The sequence below is a fragment of the Falco rusticolus genome, chromosome 9 (genome assembly GCF_015220075.1).
Source record: "Falco rusticolus isolate bFalRus1 chromosome 9, bFalRus1.pri, whole genome shotgun sequence".
Taxonomy (NCBI): Eukaryota; Metazoa; Chordata; class Aves; order Falconiformes; family Falconidae; genus Falco; species Falco rusticolus.
In genome coordinates this window covers 5,391,931-5,418,537 of record NC_051195.1, presented here as the reverse complement: position 1 = coordinate 5,418,537, position 26,607 = coordinate 5,391,931, and the positions used below count along the sequence as shown (strand labels likewise).

At 46.4% G+C, this 26,607-nt stretch overlaps 1 protein-coding gene across 1 annotated transcript in view; it reads left to right on the top strand.

The window, feature by feature from the left end:
• Nucleotides 1-749: 749 nt before the first annotated feature.
• Nucleotides 750-26,607, top strand: part of DMBT1 (deleted in malignant brain tumors 1) — a 36,398-nt gene continuing 10,540 nt past the window's right edge. Inside the window, exons 1-15 of the mRNA XM_037400065.1 lie at nt 750-1,080; nt 1,633-1,956; nt 2,475-2,786; nt 3,339-3,681; nt 4,170-4,492; nt 4,754-5,409; nt 5,872-6,232; nt 6,751-7,062; nt 7,562-7,576; nt 7,615-7,938; nt 8,457-8,768; nt 9,299-9,610; nt 15,664-15,681; nt 23,886-24,197; nt 25,748-26,035. Of these exons, the coding sequence (XP_037255962.1) occupies nt 750-1,080; nt 1,633-1,956; nt 2,475-2,786; nt 3,339-3,681; nt 4,170-4,492; nt 4,754-5,409; nt 5,872-6,232; nt 6,751-7,062; nt 7,562-7,576; nt 7,615-7,938; nt 8,457-8,768; nt 9,299-9,610; nt 15,664-15,681; nt 23,886-24,197; nt 25,748-26,035 (4,543 nt within the window). The remainder of the gene's footprint in view (nt 1,081-1,632; nt 1,957-2,474; nt 2,787-3,338; nt 3,682-4,169; nt 4,493-4,753; nt 5,410-5,871; nt 6,233-6,750; nt 7,063-7,561; nt 7,577-7,614; nt 7,939-8,456; nt 8,769-9,298; nt 9,611-15,663; nt 15,682-23,885; nt 24,198-25,747; nt 26,036-26,607) is intronic.

Below are 26,607 nucleotides of genomic sequence, written 5' to 3'. Positions count from 1 at the left end.
CAACAAATGTGCATCTATCTAGGGAAAACATACATCAACTGAAATTCTTTACGACTTTCCCTGTCAAACATAGTAATTGAATGAAAAACAGCAATTTACTACAAGAATCACAGAATCACAGAACCAAAGAATTAAGGAATGCCTGAGACTGAAACTTCAAAAGTAATTTAGTCCAGCCAACCAGTAATGATTTGAGACATTTTCAGAAGGAAGATGGCTCAGAGCAGTGTTCCACCTGACCTTAAACTTTTCAAGGTCAGTGATAACTGCAACCTCCCATGCTGACAAAGAAATTACGGCTCATTTCCCTGAAAAAAATGGCTTAAAAATGGCTAAAAGAGTGGGATTTCGTCCTCTACCATGCTCTGCATCATCTGTGTCAACGGGTGGCCCCAGCATCCCCACTCTGGGAGAAAACGTGCCCTTATCCTTCATCCACAAGGTCCTCACTTGCTCCTTTCTCTTCCTCCCCTACAGATGCCACAAGGACGACCGCACCCAGCTTCACAGTATCCATTCCTCCAGGTGGGTCTCACTTTGTCACGGTTTTGCTGGCCACTGCCTCTGGCGGTACCACTTTGTGGCTCACAGGGTGGGATTTGGTCTTCTCCACGGCACAGCAGAGCCAGGGAACCACACAGAGTAGTTATGCTGAGGGCGGCCGTCCTGGTGGCCTGAAACTCGGAGAGCACTGCCATTGTGGCAGCAAGAGAAGGTGTCCGCATGACCAGTGGTCTCCCATGTTTTCCATGTCTCCTCCTTCCCAAGGTGTCTCCCTGAGCCTGGTGAACGGCAGGAACCGGTGTGAGGGGCGTGTAGAGATTTACCAGTATGGGAACCGGGGCACCGTCTGTGATGACAGCTGGGACCTGCAGGATGCCGAGGTCGTGTGCAGGCAGCTGGGGTGCGGCTATGCTGTATCTGCACCATCAAGTGCCTACTTTGGACAAGGCACCGGCAACATCTACCTGGATGACGTGCACTGCACAGGGAATGAGTTGTCCCTCTTCGAGTGCAGGAACAATGGTTGGGGCATCCACAACTGTGGCCACGGTGAAGATGCTGGTGTGGTGTGCTCAGGTACCCTTGCTTGTCCTTCCTCAACACCGGGACGCTTTCAAGAAGCAGCCCTTGTTGGCCGCTGTTGGCTATGCATTGGAGAGGTGCTCAAGGGCTTTGTTTTGCCTTGTTCCCACCATGGAAGACCACCCTGGTGAGACCGCCAGGTTCTGCATCATCTGTGTCACCGGGTGGCCCCAGCATCCCCACTCTGGGAGAAAACGTGCCCTTGTCCTTCATCCACAAGGTCCTCACTTGCTCCTTTCTCTTCCTCCCCTACAGATGCCACAAGGACGACCGCACCCAGCTTCACAGTATCCATTCCTCCAGGTGGGTCTCACTTTGTCACGGTTTTGCTGGCCACTGCCTCTGGCAGTACCACTTTGTGGCTCACAGGGTGGGATTTGGTCTTCTCCACGGCACAGCAGAGCCAGGGAACCACACAGAGTAGTTATGCTGAGGGCGGCCGTCCTGGTGGCCTGAAACTCGGAGAGCACTGCCATTGTGGCAGCAAGAGAAGGTGTCCCCATGACCAGGGGTCTCCCATGTTTTCCATGTCTCCTCCTTCCCAAGGTGTCTCCCTGAGCCTGGTGAACGGCAGGAACCGGTGTGAGGGGCGTGTAGAGATTTACCAGTATGGGAACCGGGGCACCGTCTGTGATGACAGCTGGGACCTGCAGGATGCCGAGGTCGTGTGCAGGCAGCTGGGGTGCGGCTATGCTGTATCTGCACCATCAAGTGCCTACTTTGGACAAGGCACCGGCAACATCTACCTGGATGACGTGCACTGCACAGGGAATGAGTTGTCCCTCTTCGAGTGCAGGAACAATGGTTGGGGCATCCACAACTGTGGCCACGGTGAAGATGCTGGCGTGGTGTGCTCAGGTACCCTTGCTTGTCCTTCCTCAACACCGGGACGCTTTCAAGAAGCAGCCCTTGTTGGCCGCTGTTGGCTATGCGTTGGAGAGGTGCTCAAGGGCTTTGTTTTGCCTTGTTCCCACCATGGAAGACCACCCTGGTGAGACCGCCAGGTTCTGCATCATCTGTGTCACCGGGTGGCCCCAGCATCCCCACTCTGGGAGAAAACGTGCCCTTGTCCTTCATCCACAAGGTCCTCACTTGCTCCTTTCTCTTCCTCCCCTACAGATGCCACAAGGACGACCGCACCCAGCTTCACAGTATCCATTCCTCCAGGTGGGTCTCACTTTGTCACAGTTTTGCTGGCCACTGCCTCTGGCGGTACCACTTGGTCTTCTCCACGGCACAGCAGAGCCAGGGAACCACACAGAGTAGTTATGCTGAGGGCGGCCGTCCCGGTGGCCTGAAACTCGGAGAGCACTGCCATTGTGGCAGCAAGAGAAGGTGTCCGCGTGACCAGGGGTCTCCCATGTTTTCCATGTCTCCTCCTTCCCAAGGTGTCTCCCTGAGCCTGGTGAACGGCAGGAACCGGTGTGAGGGGCGTGTAGAGATTTACCAGTATGGGAACCGGGGCACCGTCTGTGATGACAGCTGGGACCTGCAGGATGCCGAGGTCGTGTGCAGGCAGCTGGGGTGCGGCTATGCTGTATCTGCACCATCAAGTGCCTACTTTGGACAAGGCACCGGCAACATCTACCTGGATGACGTGCACTGCACAGGGAATGAGTCGTCCCTCTTCGAGTGCAGGAACAATGGTTGGGGCATCCACAACTGTGGCCACGGTGAAGATGCTGGTGTGGTGTGCTCAGGTACCCTTGCTTGTCCTTCCTCAACACCGGGACGCTTTCAAGAAGCAGCCCTTGTTGGCCGCTGTTGGCTATGTGTTGGAGAGGTGCTCAAGGGCTTTGTTTTGCCTTGTTCCCACCATGGAAGACCACCCTGGTGAGACCGCCAGGTTCTGCATCATCTGTTTCACCGGGTGGCCCCAGCATCCCCACTCTGGGAGAAAACGTGCCCTTGTCCTTCATCCACAAGGTCCTCACTTGCTCCTTTCTCTTCCTCCCCTACAGATGCCACAAGGACGACCGCACCCAGCTTCACAGTATCCATTCCTCCAGGTGGGTCTCACTTTGTCACGGTTTTGCTGGCCACTGCCTCTGGCGGTACCACTTTGTGGCTCACAGGGTGGGATTTGGTCTTCTCCACGGCACAGCAGAGCCAGGGAACCACACAGAGTAGTTATGCTGAGGGCGGCCGTCCTGGTGGCCTGAAACTCGGAGAGCACTGCCATTGTGGCAGCAAGAGAAGGTGTCCGCGTGACCAGTGGTCTCCCATGTTTTCCATGTCTCCTCCTTCCCAAGGTGTCTCCCTGAGCCTGGTGAACGGCAGGAACCGGTGTGAGGGGCGTGTAGAGATTTACCAGTATGGGAACCGGGGCACCGTCTGTGATGACAGCTGGGACCTGCAGGATGCCGAGGTCGTGTGCAGGCAGCTGGGGTGCGGCTATGCTGTATCTGCACCATCAAGTGCCTACTTTGGACAAGGCACCGGCAACATCTACCTGGATGATGTGCACTGCACAGGGAATGAGTTGTCCCTCTTCGAGTGCAGGAACAATGGTTGGGGCATCCACAACTGTGGCCACGGTGAAGATGCTGGTGTGGTGTGCTCAGGTACCCTTGCTTGTCCTTCCTCAACACCGGGACGCTTTCAAGAAGCAGCCCTTGTTGGCCGCTGTTGGCTATGTGTTGGAGAGGTGCTCAAGGGCTTTGTTTTGCCTTGTTCCCACCATGGAAGACCACCCTGGTGAGACCGCCAGGTTCTGCATCATCTGTTTCACCGGGTGGCCCCAGCATCCCCACTCTGGGAGAAAACGTGCCCTTGTCCTTCATCCACAAGGTCCTCACTTGCTCCTTTCTCTTCCTCCCCTACAGATGCCACAAGGACGACCGCACCCAGCTTCACAGTATCCATTCCTCCAGGTGGGTCTCACTTTGTCACAGTTTTGCTGGCCACTGCCTCTGGCGGTACCACTTGGTCTTCTCCACGGCACAGCAGAGCCAGGGAACCACACAGAGTAGTTATGCTGAGGGCGGCCGTCCCGGTGGCCTGAAACTCGGAGAGCACTGCCATTGTGGCAGCAAGAGAAGGTGTCCGCGTGACCAGGGGTCTCCCATGTTTTCCATGTCTCCTCCTTCCCAAGGTGTCTCCCTGAGCCTGGTGAATGGCAGCAGCCGGTGTGAGGGGCGTGTAGAGATTTACCAGTATGGGAACCGGGGCACCGTCTGTGATGACAGCTGGGACCTGCAGGATGCCGAGGTCGTGTGCAGGCAGCTGGGGTGCGGCTATGCTGTATCTGCACCATCAAGTGCCTACTTTGGACAAGGCACCGGCAACATCTACCTGGATGACGTGCACTGCACAGGGAATGAGTTGTCCCTCTTCGAGTGCAGGAACAATGGTTGGGGCATCCACAACTGTGGCCACGGTGAAGATGCTGGTGTGGTGTGCTCAGGTACCCTTGCTTGTCCTTCCTCAACACCGGGACGCTTTCAAGAAGCAGCCCTTGTTGGCCGCTGTTGGCTATGCGTTGGAGAGGTGCTCAAGGGCTTTGTTTTGCCTTGTTCCCACCATGGAAGACCACCCTGGTGAGACCGCCAGGTTCTGCATCATCTGTGTCACCGGGTGGCCCCAGCATCCCCACTCTGGGAGAAAACGTGCCCTTGTCCTTCATCCACAAGGTCCTCACTTGCTCCTTTCTCTTCCTCCCCTACAGATGCCACAAGGACGACCGCACCCAGCTTCACAGTATCCATTCCTCCAGGTGGGTCTCACTTTGTCACGGTTTTGCTGGCCACTGCCTCTGGCAGTACCACTTTGTGGCTCACAGGGTGGGATTTGGTCTTCTCCACGGCACAGCAGAGCCAGGGAACCACACAGAGTAGTTATGCTGAGGGCGGCCGTCCTGGTGGCCTGAAACTCGGAGAGCACTGCCATTGTGGCAGCAAGAGAAGGTGTCCCCATGACCAGGGGTCTCCCATGTTTTCCATGTCTCCTCCTTCCCAAGGTGTCTCCCTGAGCCTGGTGAACGGCAGGAACCGGTGTGAGGGGCGTGTAGAGATTTACCAGTATGGGAACCGGGGCACCGTCTGTGATGACAGCTGGGACCTGCAGGATGCCGAGGTCGTGTGCAGGCAGCTGGGGTGCGGCTATGCTGTATCTGCACCATCAAGTGCCTACTTTGGACAAGGCACCGGCAACATCTACCTGGATGACGTGCACTGCACAGGGAATGAGTTGTCCCTCTTCGAGTGCAGGAACAATGGTTGGGGCATCCACAACTGTGGCCACGGTGAAGATGCTGGTGTGGTGTGCTCAGGTACCCTTGCTTGTCCTTCCTCAACACCGGGACGCTTTCAAGAAGCAGCCCTTGTTGGCCGCTGTTGGCTATGTGTTGGAGAGGTGCTCAAGGGCTTTGTTTTGCCTTGTTCCCACCATGGAAGACCACCCTGGTGAGACCGCCAGGTTCTGCATCATCTGTGTCACCGGGTGGCCCCAGCATCCCCACTCTGGGAGAAAACGTGCCCTTGTCCTTCATCCACAAGGTCCTCACTTGCTCCTTTCTCTTCCTCCCCTACAGATGCCACAAGGACGACCGCACCCAGCTTCACAGTATCCATTCCTCCAGGTGGGTCTCACTTTGTCACGGTTTTGCTGGCCACTGCCTCTGGCGGTACCACTTTGTGGCTCACAGGGTGGGATTTGGTCTTCTCCACGGCACAGCAGAGCCAGGGAACCACACAGAGTAGTTATGCTGAGGGCGGCCGTCCTGGTGGCCTGAAACTCGGAGAGCACTGCCATTGTGGCAGCAAGAGAAGGTGTCCGCGTGACCAGTGGTCTCCCATGTTTTCCATGTCTCCTCCTTCCCAAGGTGTCTCCCTGAGCCTGGTGAACGGCAGGAACCGGTGTGAGGGGCGTGTAGAGATTTACCAGTATGGGAACCGGGGCACCGTCTGTGATGACAGCTGGGACCTGCAGGATGCCGAGGTCGTGTGCAGGCAGCTGGGGTGCGGCTATGCTGTATCTGCACCATCAAGTGCCTACTTTGGACAAGGCACCGGCAACATCTACCTGGATGATGTGCACTGCACAGGGAATGAGTTGTCCCTCTTCGAGTGCAGGAACAATGGTTGGGGCATCCACAACTGTGGCCACGGTGAAGATGCTGGTGTGGTGTGCTCAGGTACCCTTGCTTGTCCTTCCTCAACACCGGGACGCTTTCAAGAAGCAGCCCTTGTTGGCCGCTGTTGGCTATGTGTTGGAGAGGTGCTCAAGGGCTTTGTTTTGCCTTGTTCCCACCATGGAAGACCACCCTGGTGAGACCGCCAGGTTCTGCATCATCTGTTTCACCGGGTGGCCCCAGCATCCCCACTCTGGGAGAAAACGTGCCCTTGTCCTTCATCCACAAGGTCCTCACTTGCTCCTTTCTCTTCCTCCCCTACAGATGCCACAAGGACGACCGCACCCAGCTTCACAGTATCCATTCCTCCAGGTGGGTCTCACTTTGTCACAGTTTTGCTGGCCACTGCCTCTGGCGGTACCACTTGGTCTTCTCCACGGCACAGCAGAGCCAGGGAACCACACAGAGTAGTTATGCTGAGGGCGGCCGTCCCGGTGGCCTGAAACTCGGAGAGCACTGCCATTGTGGCAGCAAGAGAAGGTGTCCGCGTGACCAGGGGTCTCCCATGTTTTCCATGTCTCCTCCTTCCCAAGGTGTCTCCCTGAGCCTGGTGAATGGCAGCAGCCGGTGTGAGGGGCGTGTAGAGATTTACCAGTATGGGAACCGGGGCACCGTCTGTGATGACAGCTGGGACCTGCAGGATGCCGAGGTCGTGTGCAGGCAGCTGGGGTGCGGCTATGCTGTATCTGCACCATCAAGTGCCTACTTTGGACAAGGCACCGGCAACATCTACCTGGATGACGTGCACTGCACAGGGAATGAGTTGTCCCTCTTCGAGTGCAGGAACAATGGTTGGGGCATCCACAACTGTGGCCACGGTGAAGATGCTGGTGTGGTGTGCTCAGGTACCCTTGCTTGTCCTTCCTCAACACCGGGACGCTTTCAAGAAGCAGCCCTTGTTGGCCGCTGTTGGCTATGCGTTGGAGAGGTGCTCAAGGGCTTTGTTTTGCCTTGTTCCCACCATGGAAGACCACCCTGGTGAGACCGCCAGGTTCTGCATCATCTGTGTCACCGGGTGGCCCCAGCATCCCCACTCTGGGAGAAAACGTGCCCTTGTCCTTCATCCACAAGGTCCTCACTTGCTCCTTTCTCTTCCTCCCCTACAGATGCCACAAGGACGACCGCACCCAGCTTCACAGTATCCATTCCTCCAGGTGGGTCTCACTTTGTCACGGTTTTGCTGGCCACTGCCTCTGGCGGTACCACTTTGTGGCTCACAGGGTGGGATTTGGTCTTCTCCACGGCACAGCAGAGCCAGGGAACCACACAGAGTAGTTATGCTGAGGGCGGCCGTCCTGGTGGCCTGAAACTCGGAGAGCACTGCCATTGTGGCAGCAAGAGAAGGTGTCCGCGTGACCAGTGGTCTCCCATGTTTTCCATGTCTCCTCCTTCCCAAGGTGTCTCCCTGAGCCTGGTGAACGGCAGGAACCGGTGTGAGGGGCGTGTAGAGATTTACCAGTATGGGAACCGGGGCACCGTCTGTGATGACAGCTGGGACCTGCAGGATGCCGAGGTCGTGTGCAGGCAGCTGGGGTGCGGCTATGCTGTATCTGCACCATCAAGTGCCTACTTTGGACAAGGCACCGGCAACATCTACCTGGATGATGTGCACTGCACAGGGAATGAGTTGTCCCTCTTCGAGTGCAGGAACAATGGTTGGGGCATCCACAACTGTGGCCACGGTGAAGATGCTGGTGTGGTGTGCTCAGGTACCCTTGCTTGTCCTTCCTCAACACCGGGACGCTTTCAAGAAGCAGCCCTTGTTGGCCGCTGTTGGCTATGTGTTGGAGAGGTGCTCAAGGGCTTTGTTTTGCCTTGTTCCCACCATGGAAGACCACCCTGGTGAGACCGCCAGGTTCTGCATCATCTGTTTCACCGGGTGGCCCCAGCATCCCCACTCTGGGAGAAAACGTGCCCTTGTCCTTCATCCACAAGGTCCTCACTTGCTCCTTTCTCTTCCTCCCCTACAGATGCCACAAGGACGACCACACCCAGCTTCACAGTATCCATTCCTCCAGGTGGGTCTCACTTTGTCACAGTTTTGCTGGCCACTGCCTCTGGCGGTACCACTTGGTCTTCTCCACGGCACAGCAGAGCCAGGGAACCACACAGAGTAGTTATGCTGAGGGCGGCCGTCCCGGTGGCCTGAAACTCGGAGAGCACTGCCATTGTGGCAGCAAGAGAAGGTGTCCCCATGACCAGGGGTCTCCCATGTTTTCCATGTCTCCTCCTTCCCAAGGTGTCTCCCTGAGCCTGGTGAATGGCAGCAGCCGGTGTGAGGGGCGTGTAGAGATTTACCAGTATGGGAACCGGGGCACCGTCTGTGATGACAGCTGGGACCTGCAGGATGCCGAGGTCGTGTGCAGGCAGCTGGGGTGCGGCTATGCTGTATCTGCACCATCAAGTGCCTACTTTGGACAAGGCACCGGCAACATCTACCTGGATGATGTGCACTGCACAGGGAATGAGTTGTCCCTCTTCGAGTGCAGGAACAATGGTTGGGGCATCCACAACTGTGGCCACGGTGAAGATGCTGGTGTGGTGTGCTCAGGTACCCTTGCTTGTCCTTCCTCAACACCGGGACGCTTTCAAGAAGCAGCCCTTGTTGGCCGCTGTTGGCTATGTGTTGGAGAGGTGCTCAAGGGCTTTGTTTTGCCTTGTTCCCACCATGGAAGACCACCCTGGTGAGACCGCCAGGTTCTGCATCATCTGTTTCACCGGGTGGCCCCAGCATCCCCACTCTGGGAGAAAACGTGCCCTTGTCCTTCATCCACAAGGTCCTCACTTGCTCCTTTCTCTTCCTCCCCTACAGATGCCACAAGGACGACCGCACCCAGCTTCACAGTATCCATTCCTCCAGGTGGGTCTCACTTTGTCACGGTTTTGCTGGCCACTGCCTCTGGCGGTACCACTTGGTCTTCTCCACGGCACAGCAGAGCCAGGGAACCACACAGAGTAGTTATGCTGAGGGCGGCCGTCCCGGTGGCCTGAAACTCGGAGAGCACTGCCATTGTGGCAGCAAGAGAAGGTGTCCGCGTGACCAGGGGTCTCCCATGTTTTCCATGTCTCCTCCTTCCCAAGGTGTCTCCCTGAGCCTGGTGAATGGCAGCAGCCGGTGTGAGGGGCGTGTAGAGATTTACCAGTATGGGAACCGGGGCACCGCCTGTGATGACAGCTGGGACCTGCAGGATGCCGAGGTCGTGTGCAGGCAGCTGGGGTGCGGCTATGCTGTATCTGCACCATCAAGTGCCTACTTTGGACAAGGCACCGGCAACATCTACCTGGATGACGTGCACTGCACAGGGAATGAGTCGTCCCTCTTCGAGTGCAGGAACAATGGTTGGGGCATCCACAACTGTGGCCACGGTGAAGATGCTGGTGTGGTGTGCTCAGGTACCCTTGCTTGTCCTTCCTCAACACCGGGACGCTTTCAAGAAGCAGCCCTTGTTGGCCGCTGTTGGCTATGTGTTGGAGAGGTGCTCAAGGGCTTTGTTTTGCCTTGTTCCCACCATGGAAGACCACCCTGGTGAGACCGCCAGGTTCTGCATCATCTGTGTCACCGGGTGGCCCCAGCATCCCCACTCTGGGAGAAAACGTGCCCTTGTCCTTCATCCACAAGGTCCTCACTTGCTCCTTTCTCTTCCTCCCCTACAGATGCCATGGCCATGACAAATGTTTCGAGTCCACCATTTACTACTGCAGGTGTGTCAGCTTTTTTCTTCTGTCCAGTGTATTAATTTTGACGTGGTTTTTTTATACGTTGATATATTTGAGGTTTTCAAGTTTTACATTGTTATAATTTTTCAAAAAATTTTTTTACATTTCAAATCCTTCATACTGTTCTCCTATTTCTATGTGATTCTATTGCTTGGCCTGATTTCACTGAATTGATTTTTTGGGAAATCTTTTCTTTCTTTTCTAGTTTCAATGTTATTAAGGTAGGAGCTTCTGCTTTTTCTCATAGATACTTATTTTTTAAGCCTACCAAATGTAAAAGGACACGGAAGCGTCACCGTTCTCTGGAGGTCATCAGTCTTGTAGCCTGAATGAGAAGAGCACAATATTTCAGTTTCTCTGGAGATTTAACTTGCTGTTGCTTTTGCTTAGATACATAAAATGTATTTTTCGTTTTATGAGGGGTAAATCTAAATTATTAAGTTTCGTATCTTATGTTTTTTGTTTGTTTGTTTGTTTTTTGTTTTAGCTAAAAAATATATTTGTGGTGGCTTGCTTTTTAATTCCTCCGGAACCATCCAGAGTCCTTCTTATCCTTTGAATTATCCAGATAATGCTGAGTGTTTATGGCAGATACAAGTGACAAATAATTTCCGTGTTATGCTCACATTTATAAGCATTCAGTAAGTAAGCCACTTCTTGCTTTGGCAATAAATGGGTCCCAAATCTCAACTACAAACACAGCTCCCAAGCACATTTCCCATGCTTTCAAATGAAGTATAAATATTACGTGGGAGTTGTGTGAGTGCGGTATCTTAGTTTATTGTTTGTTCATCACTTAAAAAGCAGAGTTTACCTCATGCATTTTATTATATATTCACATTTCTTCCCCAGGTTGCAAGGTGGATGCCAGAATGACTATATTGAGATCTATGATGGGCCTCCCAAAACATCTCCTCTGCTTGGAAAAATTTGTTCTAGTTCTTATCTCACGTACACATCATCCTCAAATTTTTTGACTGTCAGATTTCACAGTGACTCTGGATATTCCAGTAGAGGGTTTCGTGCTGAGTATCAGTCCTTTCCAGCAGACCAGAGCACCAGTGAGTTTCTGTTCTGTTTGTAATGTTTTCTTTGGTAAGGATCTTTAATACCCTGATTCTAGTTGCTAAATAAGGATTTGTTGATGTTGTTGAAGAAATCCCACATAGATAACATTCCTACTTGGATTTCATGACTGGTTACTGCTGGATCACTTTCAGACAAAAAAAAAATATTTTATTTAAAAAAAAAATCTTCAAGTATCAAATTGTCTTTACATGTTTTCTATGATGGCCAGTCTAAATTCATATTTCTTCTTATCATGTCATTATTCATATATCTTTTTTCTACCTTTGTGAACATATTTTCATAGATATATTGGTTAGAAAGGACCTTTGGAGGCTTCCTAGTCAAACTATTCAAAGCAGAGCTATGCCAACAGCGGTTCAGGTACATTATGGATTTATATATGAGTATCTAGAAACATTCAGGAGATGAAATCTTCAAAGCCACTTCTCTGGATGTCCTGTTGCACTTCTGTCCTGCAGTCCCAGTGGGAAAGTTTATCTAATGTGCACTCACAGCCATGCCAGGCACAAACAATGGCCATCACATTTGGGTCTGTTGTCTTTGTAACTGCCTTTCAAGAGGCTTTGCATTGCCAGTTGGTCCCTGTTATCAAATATCTCTCTCTACCAAAAGCCAAAATCTCCCTGGGATCATTTTTTTTTTTTTTTTTATGTCATGGATTCAGTGAAATGTCGTGGAGGTGGTTTCAGGATCCTCTCCCACCCAAACAGTGTTTCTGCAAGCCAATGGGAACATTTAGCTCTACACCTTCCACAAGAGCTTTTGAATTCTTATTCATAAAACCTTCCACTTAGCATCTTCATGCGAGTGGTGATACTGGCCCAAGGTCTCAGCAGCAGCCTATTGTAAGCTACTTTTTGTCAGGAGACTAACTGAAGGTCAGCTGAAGTTTGTCAGACACCATTGCTTATTCATATTAAGGTCTAAGGTATAAAAATAAGTGGTTTGGCTTATGAATTCTCTCCCCTAAATGACAGAATTTATTGTATTTGCTGAAGTCATAACATGCAGGCATTATCAAGTACCTGAAATCACTAATAATTAATATTTTATTCCCTAGCCCTTGTGTGCTTGCCAACTTCCATGCGCGCAGTTATAGACAGACGCTATCTCCAGTCACGTGGCTACTCAGTGTGGAACGCCAGCTTGTCAGACTCTTATTGTAGACCAACAATTACATCAACTGAAGTTATATTCAACATTCCATACAACGGCTGTGGTACACAGAGACAGGTTGGTATCAACATATTTTAGGAGAGATGTCTAAGTCTGGGCATGGAAATTTAATAGATATTTGGAAAACTGTCATGAATCACAAAGGGTGTTGTGGCCCACAGGTATTCAAAACACAGAAAAGAAGCATGTGTTCCTGGAGGTTGTCCTTCCCAGGGTTTAAGTAATCCCTGTATTTATTTCAGTGATGTTCTAGAGAACAAAGTATAGGAGAGAGTTAAGCAAACAATCCCATCCAGGATGCTTGGGTTTGTATGTATGACACTGAGTATGCCATGTTCTTACTGACTAATACTAGGACCTGGCACATACAGAGAAGGTCATAGTACTCACTGTGGACATGACTATATGTGGTAATTTTGTACTTATCTAATGTGTCAAACAGGGCAACAATGAAACAATCACCTACTCCAATGTGATAACAGTGCCCGCTTCTGGTTACATCATCAAAAGGCAAAGGGACCTTCACTTGCACACCAAATGCAAAATGCTCCAGGACACCTGGGTGCAAGTAATGTACGATGCCAATGATGTCATTAACGTTGATGAAACCCAGTATGGCAGATACGACATGAACTTGAAATTCTACAATTCCTCATCTTTCCTGTGGCCAGTGCATGACTTTCCATACTACGTTGACCTGAATCAGAATTTGTTCCTTCAAGCTTCTCTTCACAGCTCTGACCCAAATCTTGTGGTGTTTGTGGACACATGTGTGGCATCACCTGATCCTAACAATTTTAGAACACTGGCCTATATATTGATCAGAAATGGGTAAGAACTTTCTAAAGAATCACTTTAAAAGTAGCTCTATGCATAGTTCTGAAAGAGCTTAATTTATGAAAGAATTGCTCTAGGGCTGGTATACGGTGCTTGCAATTCTTAATATAAATATACTTCTAAGAAAGGCCTCTTGGCAAAGCCTGAATAAAATATAATATGTCAAAGAAATGCCATTCAGAAGTTTGCAGGCAAGCACTAAGACTTTACTCAAGGAGGTAGTGTAGAAAATGAGGTCTGAATTTGTTTCTGAAACATAGAGATGTCAATAGCTTTATGGTTCCATACATCAAAATAAAAAAGAAAAAGAAGAGAAACCCTTAGTTTTTTCTTGCTATTCTAGAAACCTAAAACATTTTGCTTGATTTGATACAAGATGTGCCTTTGATTTGAAATGGGAAAGTTGTGGACTCTTGTAAAGAATGTAAAACTGATGGAGCTGGAAGCATAAAAGTGTGGCTCTCACTGTGCCATTTTGTTCCAGGAATGAAAGGCTTGTGCTAGTTTATTTCCCTTCTGTGCTTGGTGGCATGTGAATTTTTCTGCCTGCTAGGAGGGTGTTCACATCAGTAACCTTAGCAGGGTAGTAACCCGCTGAGAAGCTGCAAGTTAGGCTTGTGATTCCAGTTAATTTTTATTCATGTGACATGGAGCTGTGCCAAAAGCAAATGTATTTACTGAATCTGAAATCAGTAATATCTATTTGTAAATATAAAGTGTGTTGGGATATCACTGCGCTATAAAATAAAATAGGAATGAGAAGGATTTAAAATCCTTGGTGTATTTATTAGGGAAATGAGCACGGATATAATTAAGGGCAACTCTGACATATCCTGGAGTAACAATTCTGGGTTGATTATTGTGATCTTTTTTCATGGCGGTTAAATTAAACCAGATGGACTAGGATCTAAGTTAGGTAACTTCTAAGGCTAGTAATTGACAGTAAGTGAAACTCATTGACAGAAAAGTTAATTTAGCAACTTGTTCTGCGAAAAACCTGGAGATTTCTGTCAGGTGTCACGATTCAAGCAAGGTACACTACCAACACTGAAGGACTAGAAAGCATGTTTCTTTCCCCAAAAAGTTGTGTATTAGAAGTAATTTTGTTCTTCCAGAATAGAAAGGGGCACTTTCTGCAGCGATCTGCTGGGATCTATTTGGAAATAGGCAATCCTGTTTGCAAATGCAAATCAGGTCTTCACCACTAGTTATTTTTCAGCTACTCATGTTTGCAGAAACTTTGATGAGCTACAAAATTTCTGTGCTGTATATATTATTGTGGTAGAAATCACTGCCACTGTTACTTTTTTTTGTTTCTTAATTTCCCTTCTTGCTAAGAATACTTGGTTTTTTAATCCTGTTGAGTTCTCTTATACCGTTACCTTCTGGTTTTATATTTAAAGTTGAAACATATTGCACAGAGATAGTGAAATAGTGTTTGTATTCCCAATAGCTAATCTGTTAATTTTATATCTTTCCAGGTGTGTTAAGGATCCTACCTACTCCTCTTACTATTCACCATACCACAATGTTACTCGGTTTGCATTTAATGCTTTTTCATTCTTTAATCGACACTCATCAGTTTACCTGCAGTGTGAGCTGGTGGTGTGCCAGTACCGTGACTACTCTTCCCGCTGCTACCAGGGCTGTGTTAGTAGGTTCAAGAGGAATGTAGGCTCTTCCCATGAAAAAATGAATGTTGTTCTTGGACCTATCCAACTTCGGGAAGCTGACACTGGAAAAAGGACTGCTGGTAAGTTTAAAAAACTTAAATGACATAAAACTCTGTAGATTACTGCATGTTTGTGCATCAGTTCGAACTCGAAATCCAGCTCTGGACAAACCTTTGCTGATTTATTCACAACTCTGCTATAATTCTTAGGGGGATTTTTTTTTTATAAGGTTTACCAGCTACTTCCTTTCTGTCATAGTGTAGATCCATTACTTGTCCTGCACATGTCAAATGGCAATTGATTTGGTTCCGTGGGAAGAAGGATGAGATGTAACTCATATCCCTGCAGGATTTATATTAATTTTTCAAAGCTCTCTGTGCCTGATGGACATGTCTCTTATTTATTAGAAACCAGTCTGTAGGTCCTCTTGGAAATATTGTCTCCCACTGTCCTGTAGCTGCTGTTTCCACTATCAAAACCCAGCATCTTATGGTCTTAGAGTGTAATCATTACAAACTCTTAGTTGCTCTTCAATTTCCTACCATAATCTTTACTTGTTTGGCATGGCCACAGAATCATTTGTGAAACAATGCACAATAAAACAATTTGGTTTCTGATCAGATCCAGATTGCAACTTTTTAAATTCAGGTTCTCTTTGCCTCATTACCTTTGAGATTAACTAGCTCAGGAAAAAAGGAAATTAAACCCCCCTCTCTCTCTCTCTTTTTTTTTTTTTTTTTTTCTTTTTTTTTTTTTTTTTTTCCCACAAAGCTGGCTTCTGACATTCAGGAGAAAGGGGAGTCTCAGAGCTCAGTGCCTGCTGCCAGCTCCCACGTTTCTTTGGCTGTAACCACTGTGGTGCTTTTAGCTGCTGTTCTCATGGTGGGAGCATTTCTTTTGAAGTGTAAACTGAAGAACCCATACCATACCAGATAATGTGAAAGGAAACCCAAGACTTGAAGCTGGAAAGATGTTTTCACCCGCCACCTACTGCATTCATTAATGTTGCAATCTGCGTAGAGAGTAACTCTTACTTGACTATTCCACCATCCAGATCTTTTATCTTTTTTGAAAAATGTACTATATCAAGATAACACCTGGTGTTACCATGAACTGAATTTATAAAGGAGCTTGGCTTTGAAATCCTCAAGTCCAAATACACTTGAGATCTAAAGAAATGTTGATTCTTCCATCTCGGCATCCAAATAAGTGGCCATCTTCAACGCTGGATATTTCAGAGCATCTCTGTTGAGCTCCTGGTTGAGTGTCCATCTAAGAAGACTGATTTGGGTGACCTGAGAAAGAACTAACTTATTTTGCCATTGCTGATATGCAGATAAAACACCTGTGTAGCACCGTGAGGTAGTCTGGAAAATAGTCCAAGAAAAATGTTTCTTTGCAGTAAAAATATCTCAGTAATGAGTCATAGCCAAAAATGCACAGGGGCTGCACATAAGGAATTGCTCCTGTACAGCATTCCTTGTTTTTTGGGGTACGGATCTTCACAATTACATTTTCCTCTGAGAAAATGCAGGCCATTTATAAGATTTTGTATAAAGGATGAATATAATCAAATCTTATTTTAAATGGGTAATTAAAAAATGCAGGAAAGAAAACATCTTTTGAGCACTACTTTTTTTTGTGTACTTGCACACATACAACCCAAGTGTCCGAACTCCCAGCTAACGCATTATCAGGTTGGAGAAGGTGGCTTCTGACACAGTGGCTTTGCCAAGTGATGATTTCTGCTCTTGTTCTTACGCATTTCTACACCTTTAATGGGGGCAGGAGGGAGAGAATGTACGTAAGTTGTCATAAGGAAGCGTGACTTGTCTCTTGTCTCCATGCGAAAAGAAAATAAAAACAATAAAAAAGGAAGAACCTGTTTGGAAGAAACTACACATTACAGGTGGAAAGGTCATTGGTATTTGATTGAGAAATGATCTTCTTTAGACTTTTCTGTTTTCTAGCCAGCTATGAAAGAGGAAAGTTTTTTGGGAACAGTATAATGTACTATGCGTGAGGTGAGTCAGAGACAAAGTAGTGACGTGTAAGGAAGGTGAGCTGTACTCTAGGGTGACATCTTGACCTGACGAGGAGGATGTGGGCAGCTCTGACGGGAATCATCATTACTTCCTGTGCCATTTCTTCCTTCAAGCTGCCTTTTCCTGGTGACTCCAGGCAGGCCTTTCATTACTTCTCCATGCTGTGGAGAAGGCACCATACAAGGAGGGATTAACATTGCCCACAGAAAGTCGAAATGAATTTTGTTGTCTACACATGATGTCATGGATGAGTGATTTAGGGTCGTTCCAAGAATCATCATCAAAGTTATTAGCAAAAAGAGTTTTAATATTAATTTGTAGATGTGCAATTTAACAAAGTTTGATGGCAAGGTTCACTCTACCACTTACTACATGGATGAAACATACAAAGGAAAATCGAGTTAGAATTGAGCTAGGAAGATTTATGTAGAGACCAGAGAAGCAAAGGGTAAGGGACACGCTCCCATTGAGTCACAAGGTTCAAAGTGGACCAACTCCTTTGCTTTCTAAACTCCTGATGGAGCTTAGGTGCGTCTAGGTCCAATCTTAGTCTCAGAATTGGACAATGCTTTATGTCTAAAGGAATTAGCTACATGGATTTCATTAGTAGCAATTTAGCATACTATCAGCTACTTACCAAGGATCTGTTTCAAATAAGGGATCTCTCCACCTTGGGTAGGGAAGAATCTCCTGGCCTCAGGTAAGGAATCTCAAACCTTAAGAGGCGTCATAGTTCAAGGAGAGAGTCACTGGTGTGCAGTCCAGTTGTAATTTAGAGAAAGCTCAAACTGGACTCATCCAAAAATCTGTCATTGATAAAAAGGTCTCTCTGCCTCAAGGAGCAGCTTTGAGGGGTGTCCCATCTCAAGGGAACATCACCACTATGTGGCCATGCTGCCTAGCAGGGAGAGCCCAAAGAAGGCTCACAGGCTGTCATATTTACGGGATGAAGTGGTTGGCTCATAGTCAAATTGCAGACACCGGGGAGGTATGCATGAAACCCCTTGTACCCACAACTTGCTTTGTTCCTTGGTAAATGAGTCTTGGAAAAGCCACCCACTGTTCATGTGTTAATTGTATGATCTGTGTTCCAAGCCCATATGCATCAACGCTCGCTGGGTCGCTCTGCTCCTTCGTGGGTTTTCTAAAGGGGCTCTTGGCCCACCTATGGCTCAGGCCTTTACCTCCTTTGGAGACTGTAACAAACTACTGCTAGTTTGGTTAGGGGGCTGAATGCATCTGTCACACATGAGTAACGAGGAACATGAGGAACATGAGTAGAGTCCTCCCCTCTTCTCTGCCTACAGACACCTTGAAGGGCAGAGCAACCCAGGAGGCTGACCTGCCTTTCCTCTAGTCCTGTTGTGTCGACCAGAGATTGTCCAGGCTTGAAGGAATCCACTGACCTGCTCAGCACAGTGAAGACTTTCTTGGACCTGGGCTTTCCTGCCTCTCTAGAAGAGGACCTTCCCCTCTGCTCTGCCCAGACTTCTGTTTTCTCTCCTGCCCCTGCTCCTGCTGTGATCTTGCTGCTGCAGTGTTGCTACCCCACCATTTTTCAGGGCATAGCTTGATGGTACTTCTTCTACTTCTCCTAGTCTCTGAATATTATTGTGATCAGACAAGCAGAAAGATCCTAGACCTAGGATGTTGGTACTTGAATCTGCAATGTGTCTGTGCTGCTGAGAGCTGAGTCTTCCCATACTATGTCTGTGCCATGGGTCCCAGATGGAGACATACCAAGGTTGTATCAGAATGCAAGGCAGAAGTACCGAGTTCAGTGGTTTCCATATTAAATGTTGCTGTAGAAAACACTGCTAAACTGTTCAAGTAGTTAGTGTCTCAGACTCATCCTCCTTATTTCCTGCCATCTTCCTTGATCCACAAGTATTCTAGAAATGCAGGATTCAAGAGAACTGGATTTGATGATGAGGAAAGGGTTGTGTTCTAAAGTACATGTCCCTGGTGAGTGATTTTTCTGCCAAGAACCTTCCTTCCCACCTCCTGCCTCACCACGTTCAGGAAATCTTTTACTGGCATATCCAGTGGATTTGACTCTCAACAGCAGACAGTTCTGATCCACTTGCATCCTCACCACTGAACAAACGCAAATCAATTTGCAATGACATGGTTCACATAAGACAGGCGACAGCCCCCAGGAGACCATCAGGGAACCAAATAAATAAGACTAAGCTACCACATTGCACCATAATGCATGGATTCAAACTATCACGCCTTTGTGAAGAAGTCTTGGATACCTTTATTCCTATGTAGGTAGTTTCTTGTAGTCATGGCTAAAAGCTGATTAATCTTCTTTGTCCTTTCAATGGTTTTGGTTGGATGTCACAAAAGCCAGTATGTCTGGAGAAGTCTCCTAACAATAGTCAGCAGAAGAGAAAGTGTTTTAAAAGTTTGGTGGAGCTTCTTTCACAGAGCAATGTGCTGAGAAACACTTCAAGTTGCCAGAAGAGACCCTAGAGAACAAAAACGTGTTACTGCAAAAGACTTACCTAGCCAATGGGTAGGATGACATGTCCTGTATGGTATTTGCATTAATTAATTAATTCAAATTAATTGGAGCACAACCTTTCTCTAGTCCTGCTGTGCAGAGATTGTCTGATAATCAAGATCACTAGAAACACCTAGGTCTTTGAAGTCTGTAATAAAGAATTAATTAGTGAAGAAAGGAGTGAATAATTAATCAGTCAGCGTTATTCACTTACTTGGACAGTTTGACTTGTGTGGTTTTTCACTTGAACCACCCGGAAATCACTTTCACGTTCCCCTTCCTCCCCACCTTTTTCAATTATTACAAGAGTTTGGAGAAGAATTGCTATCCACCACTTACTCTTGCTTCATTGATTGCCGTGTTTGACTGGTCAGTCAAATATACTGATTTTTTTCTGCTTCTTGCCAAGTTGTCAAAACCAGAAGAATATGAAGAGTGAATACCAGGTGTTGTATACATTTCCTCATTCGTGTGTGAATGCAGTTGTTTGTATAAAGAAGAAACATATTTACCCTTCTCAGCATTCACTTTCAAGGCTTCCAACATGATCTTTGGCATCTTGTGTTTTGCACTTCCTTCTTCCCTTCCAATAATGCTGGCCTCTGTGGACAGACCTTCTAAGTCATTCTCTTTTTCTCTTGGGCTCCTGGACTTTAGTCTTTACCCTTGATGACTGCCTCTGGAGACAATAAATCCATATACAGCAACAATTGTGCCACAAATTTTAACTCCTGATAATGCCATCCAAGACACGATGGCTTCTTAGAGGTAGGAATCAGATGAAGAGCAATATTCTGTCTCTTCAATGTTAGAATGGTTGCCAGCTTTTTCTCATTAAATGGTTAAAACACAGAAATAACGAAAAGTAACCACTCTGGCAAGAAAATGATGAATGAGAATTAAGCATTATTTCATGTTGTGGAAAGGTTTTGGTTTCATTTGTTAAAGAATGATACAGCTGTAATAGTCATTATGCACAATTAAACAAGGAATATATTTAGAAAGATTCTTAATAGAAATCTGAACCTCCCCCCTCCAGCTATCTGATGGTGCAGAGGATCAAAAGAAATTTTAGAATAAAGTTAAGTTGCAACCTTTGTGATTTACTTAAATATGCATAAAATCCATTGATTTTTCTGCAGTTTTCATGAAAAGTTATTGGTTGACCCTGCTTCTCTTGACACTTTCTTGCAATCTAAGTCTCTCAGTGAACTGTGTTTTGACTTGAACTTAAAAGTGCCAAAAAGGAGTGGGATCATATTGGGGCTGGAGGTGTTGACTTCAACTGCAAGGCTTTTCTGAGACCACCCAGTCATACTTAAACAGGGCCACCAGGTCTTATTTTATTTAAAATATGCTGAAGCTTTAAGACATTCACAGCTCCTCAGAGAGACTTGTCACACTAGTTGGCATCCAGTTATGAAACTTTTTTATTCCTTTGCTGGAGAGTCAGTCTAAGTTTCAAGATTCCACTACCTTCCCCAGACCTGCCAAGGAATCTCTTCGTATAAGAAAAATAGTGAGATTCATCAGCCGGAATTGAAAGGTATCTTTGGATAGGAGCTCCATTTCTTTGTACAATGAAATGATTGTGAAACCCATGGTAGCATAAATATTTCCTCCCAGGCAGTGGAAAATGTTACTCTTGATCTATTATCTTTCTGCAAAATCCAGGAAGTTCTAAAAACTTAAACAGCAAATCAAACATATGTTTGTTTCAGATCACAGGACTGTGGTTGTTTTATTGTTCTCCTGTAGAAAAAGAAACCTACAGAGCCACTCCCCTTCAGAAATAGAGACTATATATTCTGACGGTCCTTTCTGTCAACAACCTTGATGAGCTGGGTACCACTATGATTTTGACATGGCTCCTCTTGCTGGGGCCAGCAGTTCTGGAGGCCAAATCAGGTAAAGCACTTAGACTTGTTCCAGGATGCATAAAATAAATATAAAGACTGCTTGATGTCCTCTCTGTTGATTCCATGAATAGAAACCACATTCATGCTGGTATTGGTTTGGGCAAAAGATTAACGGGGAAATTGGGTGAAAGGGCTAGCACGCTTTTGTTCTGCTAAAATTATGAACTAACCGTCGTACTGAACGGTAAGAAGGATTTAAACCATTTAGTGGAGTTCATTTTGCTGCCACAGGGTTGTACTTGTCTTAGTGCCTTATATCATTGCAAGAATTGTGTCTGTACGTTATGAAGAGTTATTCTTCCAGTTCCAGAAATCTGATGTAAGAATTAGGGAAGAATTTTTAGAAAATGTGTATTTATTCAAGAATATATGTGTGCATACATTTGCTATATATTTAATATTGCTTGTATTATTTGATTCTTCTTGATCTCATGTAAAATTTTAAAAAAATATAGCAAGAAGTTACTTTTCATAATCTAGCACTGTAGATAAATGAGGGGCATCTAAAAATATTGAAATGCATTAAGTGCCTTTAGTTCAACTTTTTAATGGTCATGGACTTTTTCCTTAGATGACTAGTTTCTATCTCTTAAGAGACTTGGGTGACTTTGAGCTAAATAGTTCTATGTATATCCTAGAATAACTGCAAAGGGTTATAATCATGATTACGATAATTTATCTTGCCATCATCTACCTCACCCAGTTTTCTTTATCTTTCCTCTACTTGCCTGGTGATAAGCCATCTCACTCTGGCTATTCTAGTTCTCCCTGCTCTTGGCTTCATTCCCCAGAACTCTGCCTCTCTCTCCTGGGTCAGAGTAAGTGTTGTATTTGTACAATCACTGGCTTTTGTCTTTTTGACACCTTTGAAGTGTGAGGCAAGATGCAACCTATCTAATTACCAGCCCAGCGGATGGCTATGCTCTCACAGTGGTGACAGACCCTGAATGAGAACAAATGAAACTGGTTTAGATCAGCTTTAATTTCTTAATCCCACTCTGACTTTTTGCCAGGTTTGCTGTTTCACTTCTCAAAAATCCTATGAGTGTGTGTCCTGGTTTCAGCTGGGATAGAATTAATTTTCTTCCTAGTAGTGGGCACAGCACTGTGTTTTAAGTTTGGCATGAGAATAACGTTGATAACACACTGATGTTTTGGTTGTTGCTAAGCAGTGCTTACTCTAAATCAAGGACTTTTCAGCTTCCCATGCTCGGCCAGTGAGCAGGTGCATGAGGAAACGGGAGGGACCAGAGCCAGGACAGCTGACCCCAACTGGCCAAAGGGATATTCCATGCCATAGAACATCATGCTCAGTACAGAAACTGGGAGGAGCTTCTCCAAACAGAATGTTTTGCTTTGGAGGACTTATTCAGAGTTTAATAACAAGTTAAATATGTATTGAGCAGAAATGTAATGTATAACAAGCACAGCGTGCATGTTTTGATTTTCAAAGTGTACATACTGCAAATCTTAAGTTACAACAGTTATTTGCTCACACTTAGTGGTAAAGTCTTCAATAAACTTCACTAAAAATGGATCTCTAAAATCAGGATTTTCATACTGTTCACTGCAGAATGTATAAACAACCTAAGTCAAACTGGAAAGCAGATGGGCTTTACCTGAATGAATGCAGTAACCTGATCTATACATGACAGGTTATCAGGTATCTCTTTATTTCAAACTCTAATAACATTTTACTGGCGTATAAGAAATAAAGCTGCAGGATTCCTATTGAAATGTTTACAATCTCTTTGAGACCATTGCCCATTCTGCTGAACACTTAGTGGAATTCTTCCACTAAAATTACTTTTAAAAACCATATGATTTGGTTGTGATGTGTGAACTCTAGATCCTTAAAATTCTCCTAAAAATTCTAGAGGAATAAGATAAATCCTAGTTAAATTGCATAAAGCAGGGAGAAATATAAAGAATGGCTATTGTTTTTCTGTAAAACTCCATAGTTTTTCTGAAGGATTCACTTGGCTAATTCTGACATAATTTTAAGCAAAGTAGTGTACTGCTTGTTGTCCTTCAGTTGCCATTTATCTGCCTGGCAATTTTTACATGGCAGCACTGTAGCAGCTCCATGAGAATAAATTTGGGAAAGTTTGTACATCATGTAGAACTGCTATACACCTGTGCTTCTGGGATGACACAGGTTGAGGGCAGGAAAGCTGTGCTGTACATCCTCAGTCCTGCTAGGATTCAATGCAAAATGTGATATTTCCTTGTTTTGTAGCATAAAACCTTTTAACTATGGCTAAAAGAAATACATAAACATGGCATGTTCTTAAAACATGCCGTTTTCTTCCTATTAACAAAATGAAAAAAATGTCAAGTTACTTTCTTAATACAGTTTTACGTGGATTTCAGATACTGAAATTAATTGTCTCCTCTTTACTTTCCTGTTATGATTTTCTTACTATTAAATAATTTCCTTTTTTGCTGAAATGGTTGGTGCCCATCTTACTGTCTAAATTTTCTGTAGAAACCTTGCATAAAATACATGCAGCTGATTTTGAGATGTGAAAGAGAGGAAGAAGAAAGGTGGGTATCACCTCTGTCCTTACAGGCATTTAATATTGGGCTAGGCAAGCACCTACTGGGAACGATGGGGTGACGGGACAGAAGAGATGACTTCTTAAGGTCACTTCCAGCTTATTTATCTGACTGTGTTTGTGCTCGATGTCCTGTCTCCCAAAGCGACCCATCTCCAGCTGGTGAACGGAAAGCACAGATGTGAAGGTCGCGTTGAGGTCTATTACGAAGGACGGCTGGGGACAGTTTGTGATGATTACTGGGACATTTCTGATGCCCAGGTTGTGTGCAGGCAGCTGGGATGTGGCCAGGCCATTACAGCTCTAGGCAACGCTTACTTTGGGGAAGGCTCGGGTGACATCCTGCTGGACAATGTGAAGTGCAATGGAAGTGAGGTCTCCTTGTTGCACTGTAATCACCCTGGATGGAGGATACACAACTGTGACCACTATGAAGATGCTGGTGTTGTCTGTTCAGGTGCTGTCGCATTTTTCTTTTCAAAATACTTTTGCTATAAATTACACTCGATATACATGTGCCAGCATGGGGGCATGCAGATATTCTCCTCCTGAGATAACATTCAGATGGAAAGCGATATCGGATACACCAGATAAATGTCTAACCTTTCTTTCTACTTTATTATGAAGAATTTTCTATCTGTGAAGGGCACACTCCCTCTGAAAAGACCTGTTCTCAGGAAGCAGGGTCTGATCTCCCAACCACCCTGTCTTTTCACTCCACTGACCCTGCAGAGCCAGCATGGACTCATGTTTTTCTCACTAGGGTAGTATACCAGCTGTGCTTGCTCACTCCATGCGAAGCAATCAAAAAACCCAAGGATCAGATATGTTCATTGCAATGTGTAAAACTTTTATTCCTTCTAATCACCCAGCAGTGAGAAAGCAAATAACAAAACAAGTTGAAATTAGAGGCAAAGCTATGTCTGATAGGCAACGTTCATCAGGGAGGAATGGGGTTAGTTGAAACCCATATTCTTACAGTAAGCCTTAATGCATTCATTATGAGCAATAATAATTTCACAGTCATAACCCAAAATGTCATAGCTGACAACTTACTTTGTGTTGTTTCTGTATGTTTCAAATTTTCCTTCAAGTTTAGGTCCCTTAATACTCTTTTCCTCCACAAATATCCGTCCATTTTGAGTACTCCGTCACCTTGCGGGTTTCAGGTTTTGCTTCCCCCCGTATTTTTTAAGAAAAGGTAGTTCATCTGTATGTTGTTTTCTCCTGTATTAACAACAGATCATCATGAACTGAGGCATGGCTAATGACAACAGGGTGTTCAGGTGTTTTATATATATTGCAGTTTTCTACATTTCCTCAAAGAGGAAGAGCCTAAAGAGCTGAATTCATGCTGGAAGAAAATGCTAGCTACATCAGTGCTTTGGCCTTAGAAGAAAACAGCAAAACTCTCTGTGATATTTCTGTTACCATTTGTGTGCTGTGTTCAGTGTTTTCTTAAGTGCCATTTATTTCTTGCTTGCGTTTGCAGCTCCGGTGCCTACGACAGACTGGCCGTATTCAACAGGTGATTGACGCTGGCCTGCCCCACTCCTGGCCTTGCACCAAGCACCACCCCAAGACCACTGACCGGGCAGCCCCTGGGGATGACCTGAGCCTCTGCAGAAGGGTGTTGAGATGGTGATAGGTCCAAGCCTTGCTGTTGCCAGCAACCCTACAGCTCCTGGCTCTGTGGCAGGAGCCTGCAAGAGGACAGCGTCCAGCTGTGCCTGGGCTGTGGTGTCCTGTAGCTGGCAGCAGATGCCCCATCAGTACCTTTCCCTGCTGTCACCATCTGGCAATACCATTTTCAAGAAAAAAATTCAGTTGACTGTTACCCACCCCCATTCTCTCCATTGACCCCAGTCAGGATGGAGTATCACATCAGAATAATTTGTCCTGATTTCACTTCATCCTTGAGGAACTGGGGTTGTAACTAACATACAGGTGTGCCTATTGCACAAGCATGGTCCTCATGTGCAGCGTGTTTTTCTTCCATATTCACAGGAAAGACAATTACAGCGCTGTTGACCTCCACCGTACCAAAGACCTCAACACTGCCTACAGTGTCCATATCAGACATGACCTCCATGGGGCAGAAAAGTACCACAGGAGCAATGACCTCCCTAGCAGAGACAACTGTCGCAGCACCAACGACTTCCATAGTGTGGATGTCCTCCATAGCAGACATAACCACGACAGTGCCAACCACTCTCCTAGCAGAGACAACGACCCTAGCAGAGACAGTGATGACCACAGAGACAATGGCTACCACAACAGAGAGAAGCACACCAGGTAACGCTGTCCACTGTCACTCCCTGATCTTCTTATTGCCCCTGATCTCCCTTCCTAGACCTGATTGCACTGGAGGGAGTCTCCCATCACTGGGCCACTCCAGTTAGGCCATTCCTGGCACAGAAGTCCACAGGGAGGATGGAGAAGAGATGGAAAACTGGGGGTGCTGAGGCTTAAGGCCAGGATCTCTGTAGGAATTGCTGGTGAAGGAAACTGTTCAGGGAGGGATGGCAACAAAGGTTCATTCTACCTTTGCCCCTCCAGATCCTGCATGGGTAGTACCATAGCTATTTCCTAGACAAGTTCTGGGATTTGGGATGGGACAGGAAAAAGAGAGAGCTGCTGCACCGAATGTTTTGTAAAGGAAGATAGAATTCTGCCCAGGAACAGGTGACTGTGTGAAACAGAGAACTCACGATAGTCATTTCTGCTGAATGAAAGACCTCCACATGATGTGAAGTACCATAGGACAGGAGCTCCATGAACACAGGCTAATTTCGTGTGCATGATGTGCTGACTGCTTTTTTCATTTACACTAAATTCTTACTCATATCTGTTGTTCCAGTGCCCAC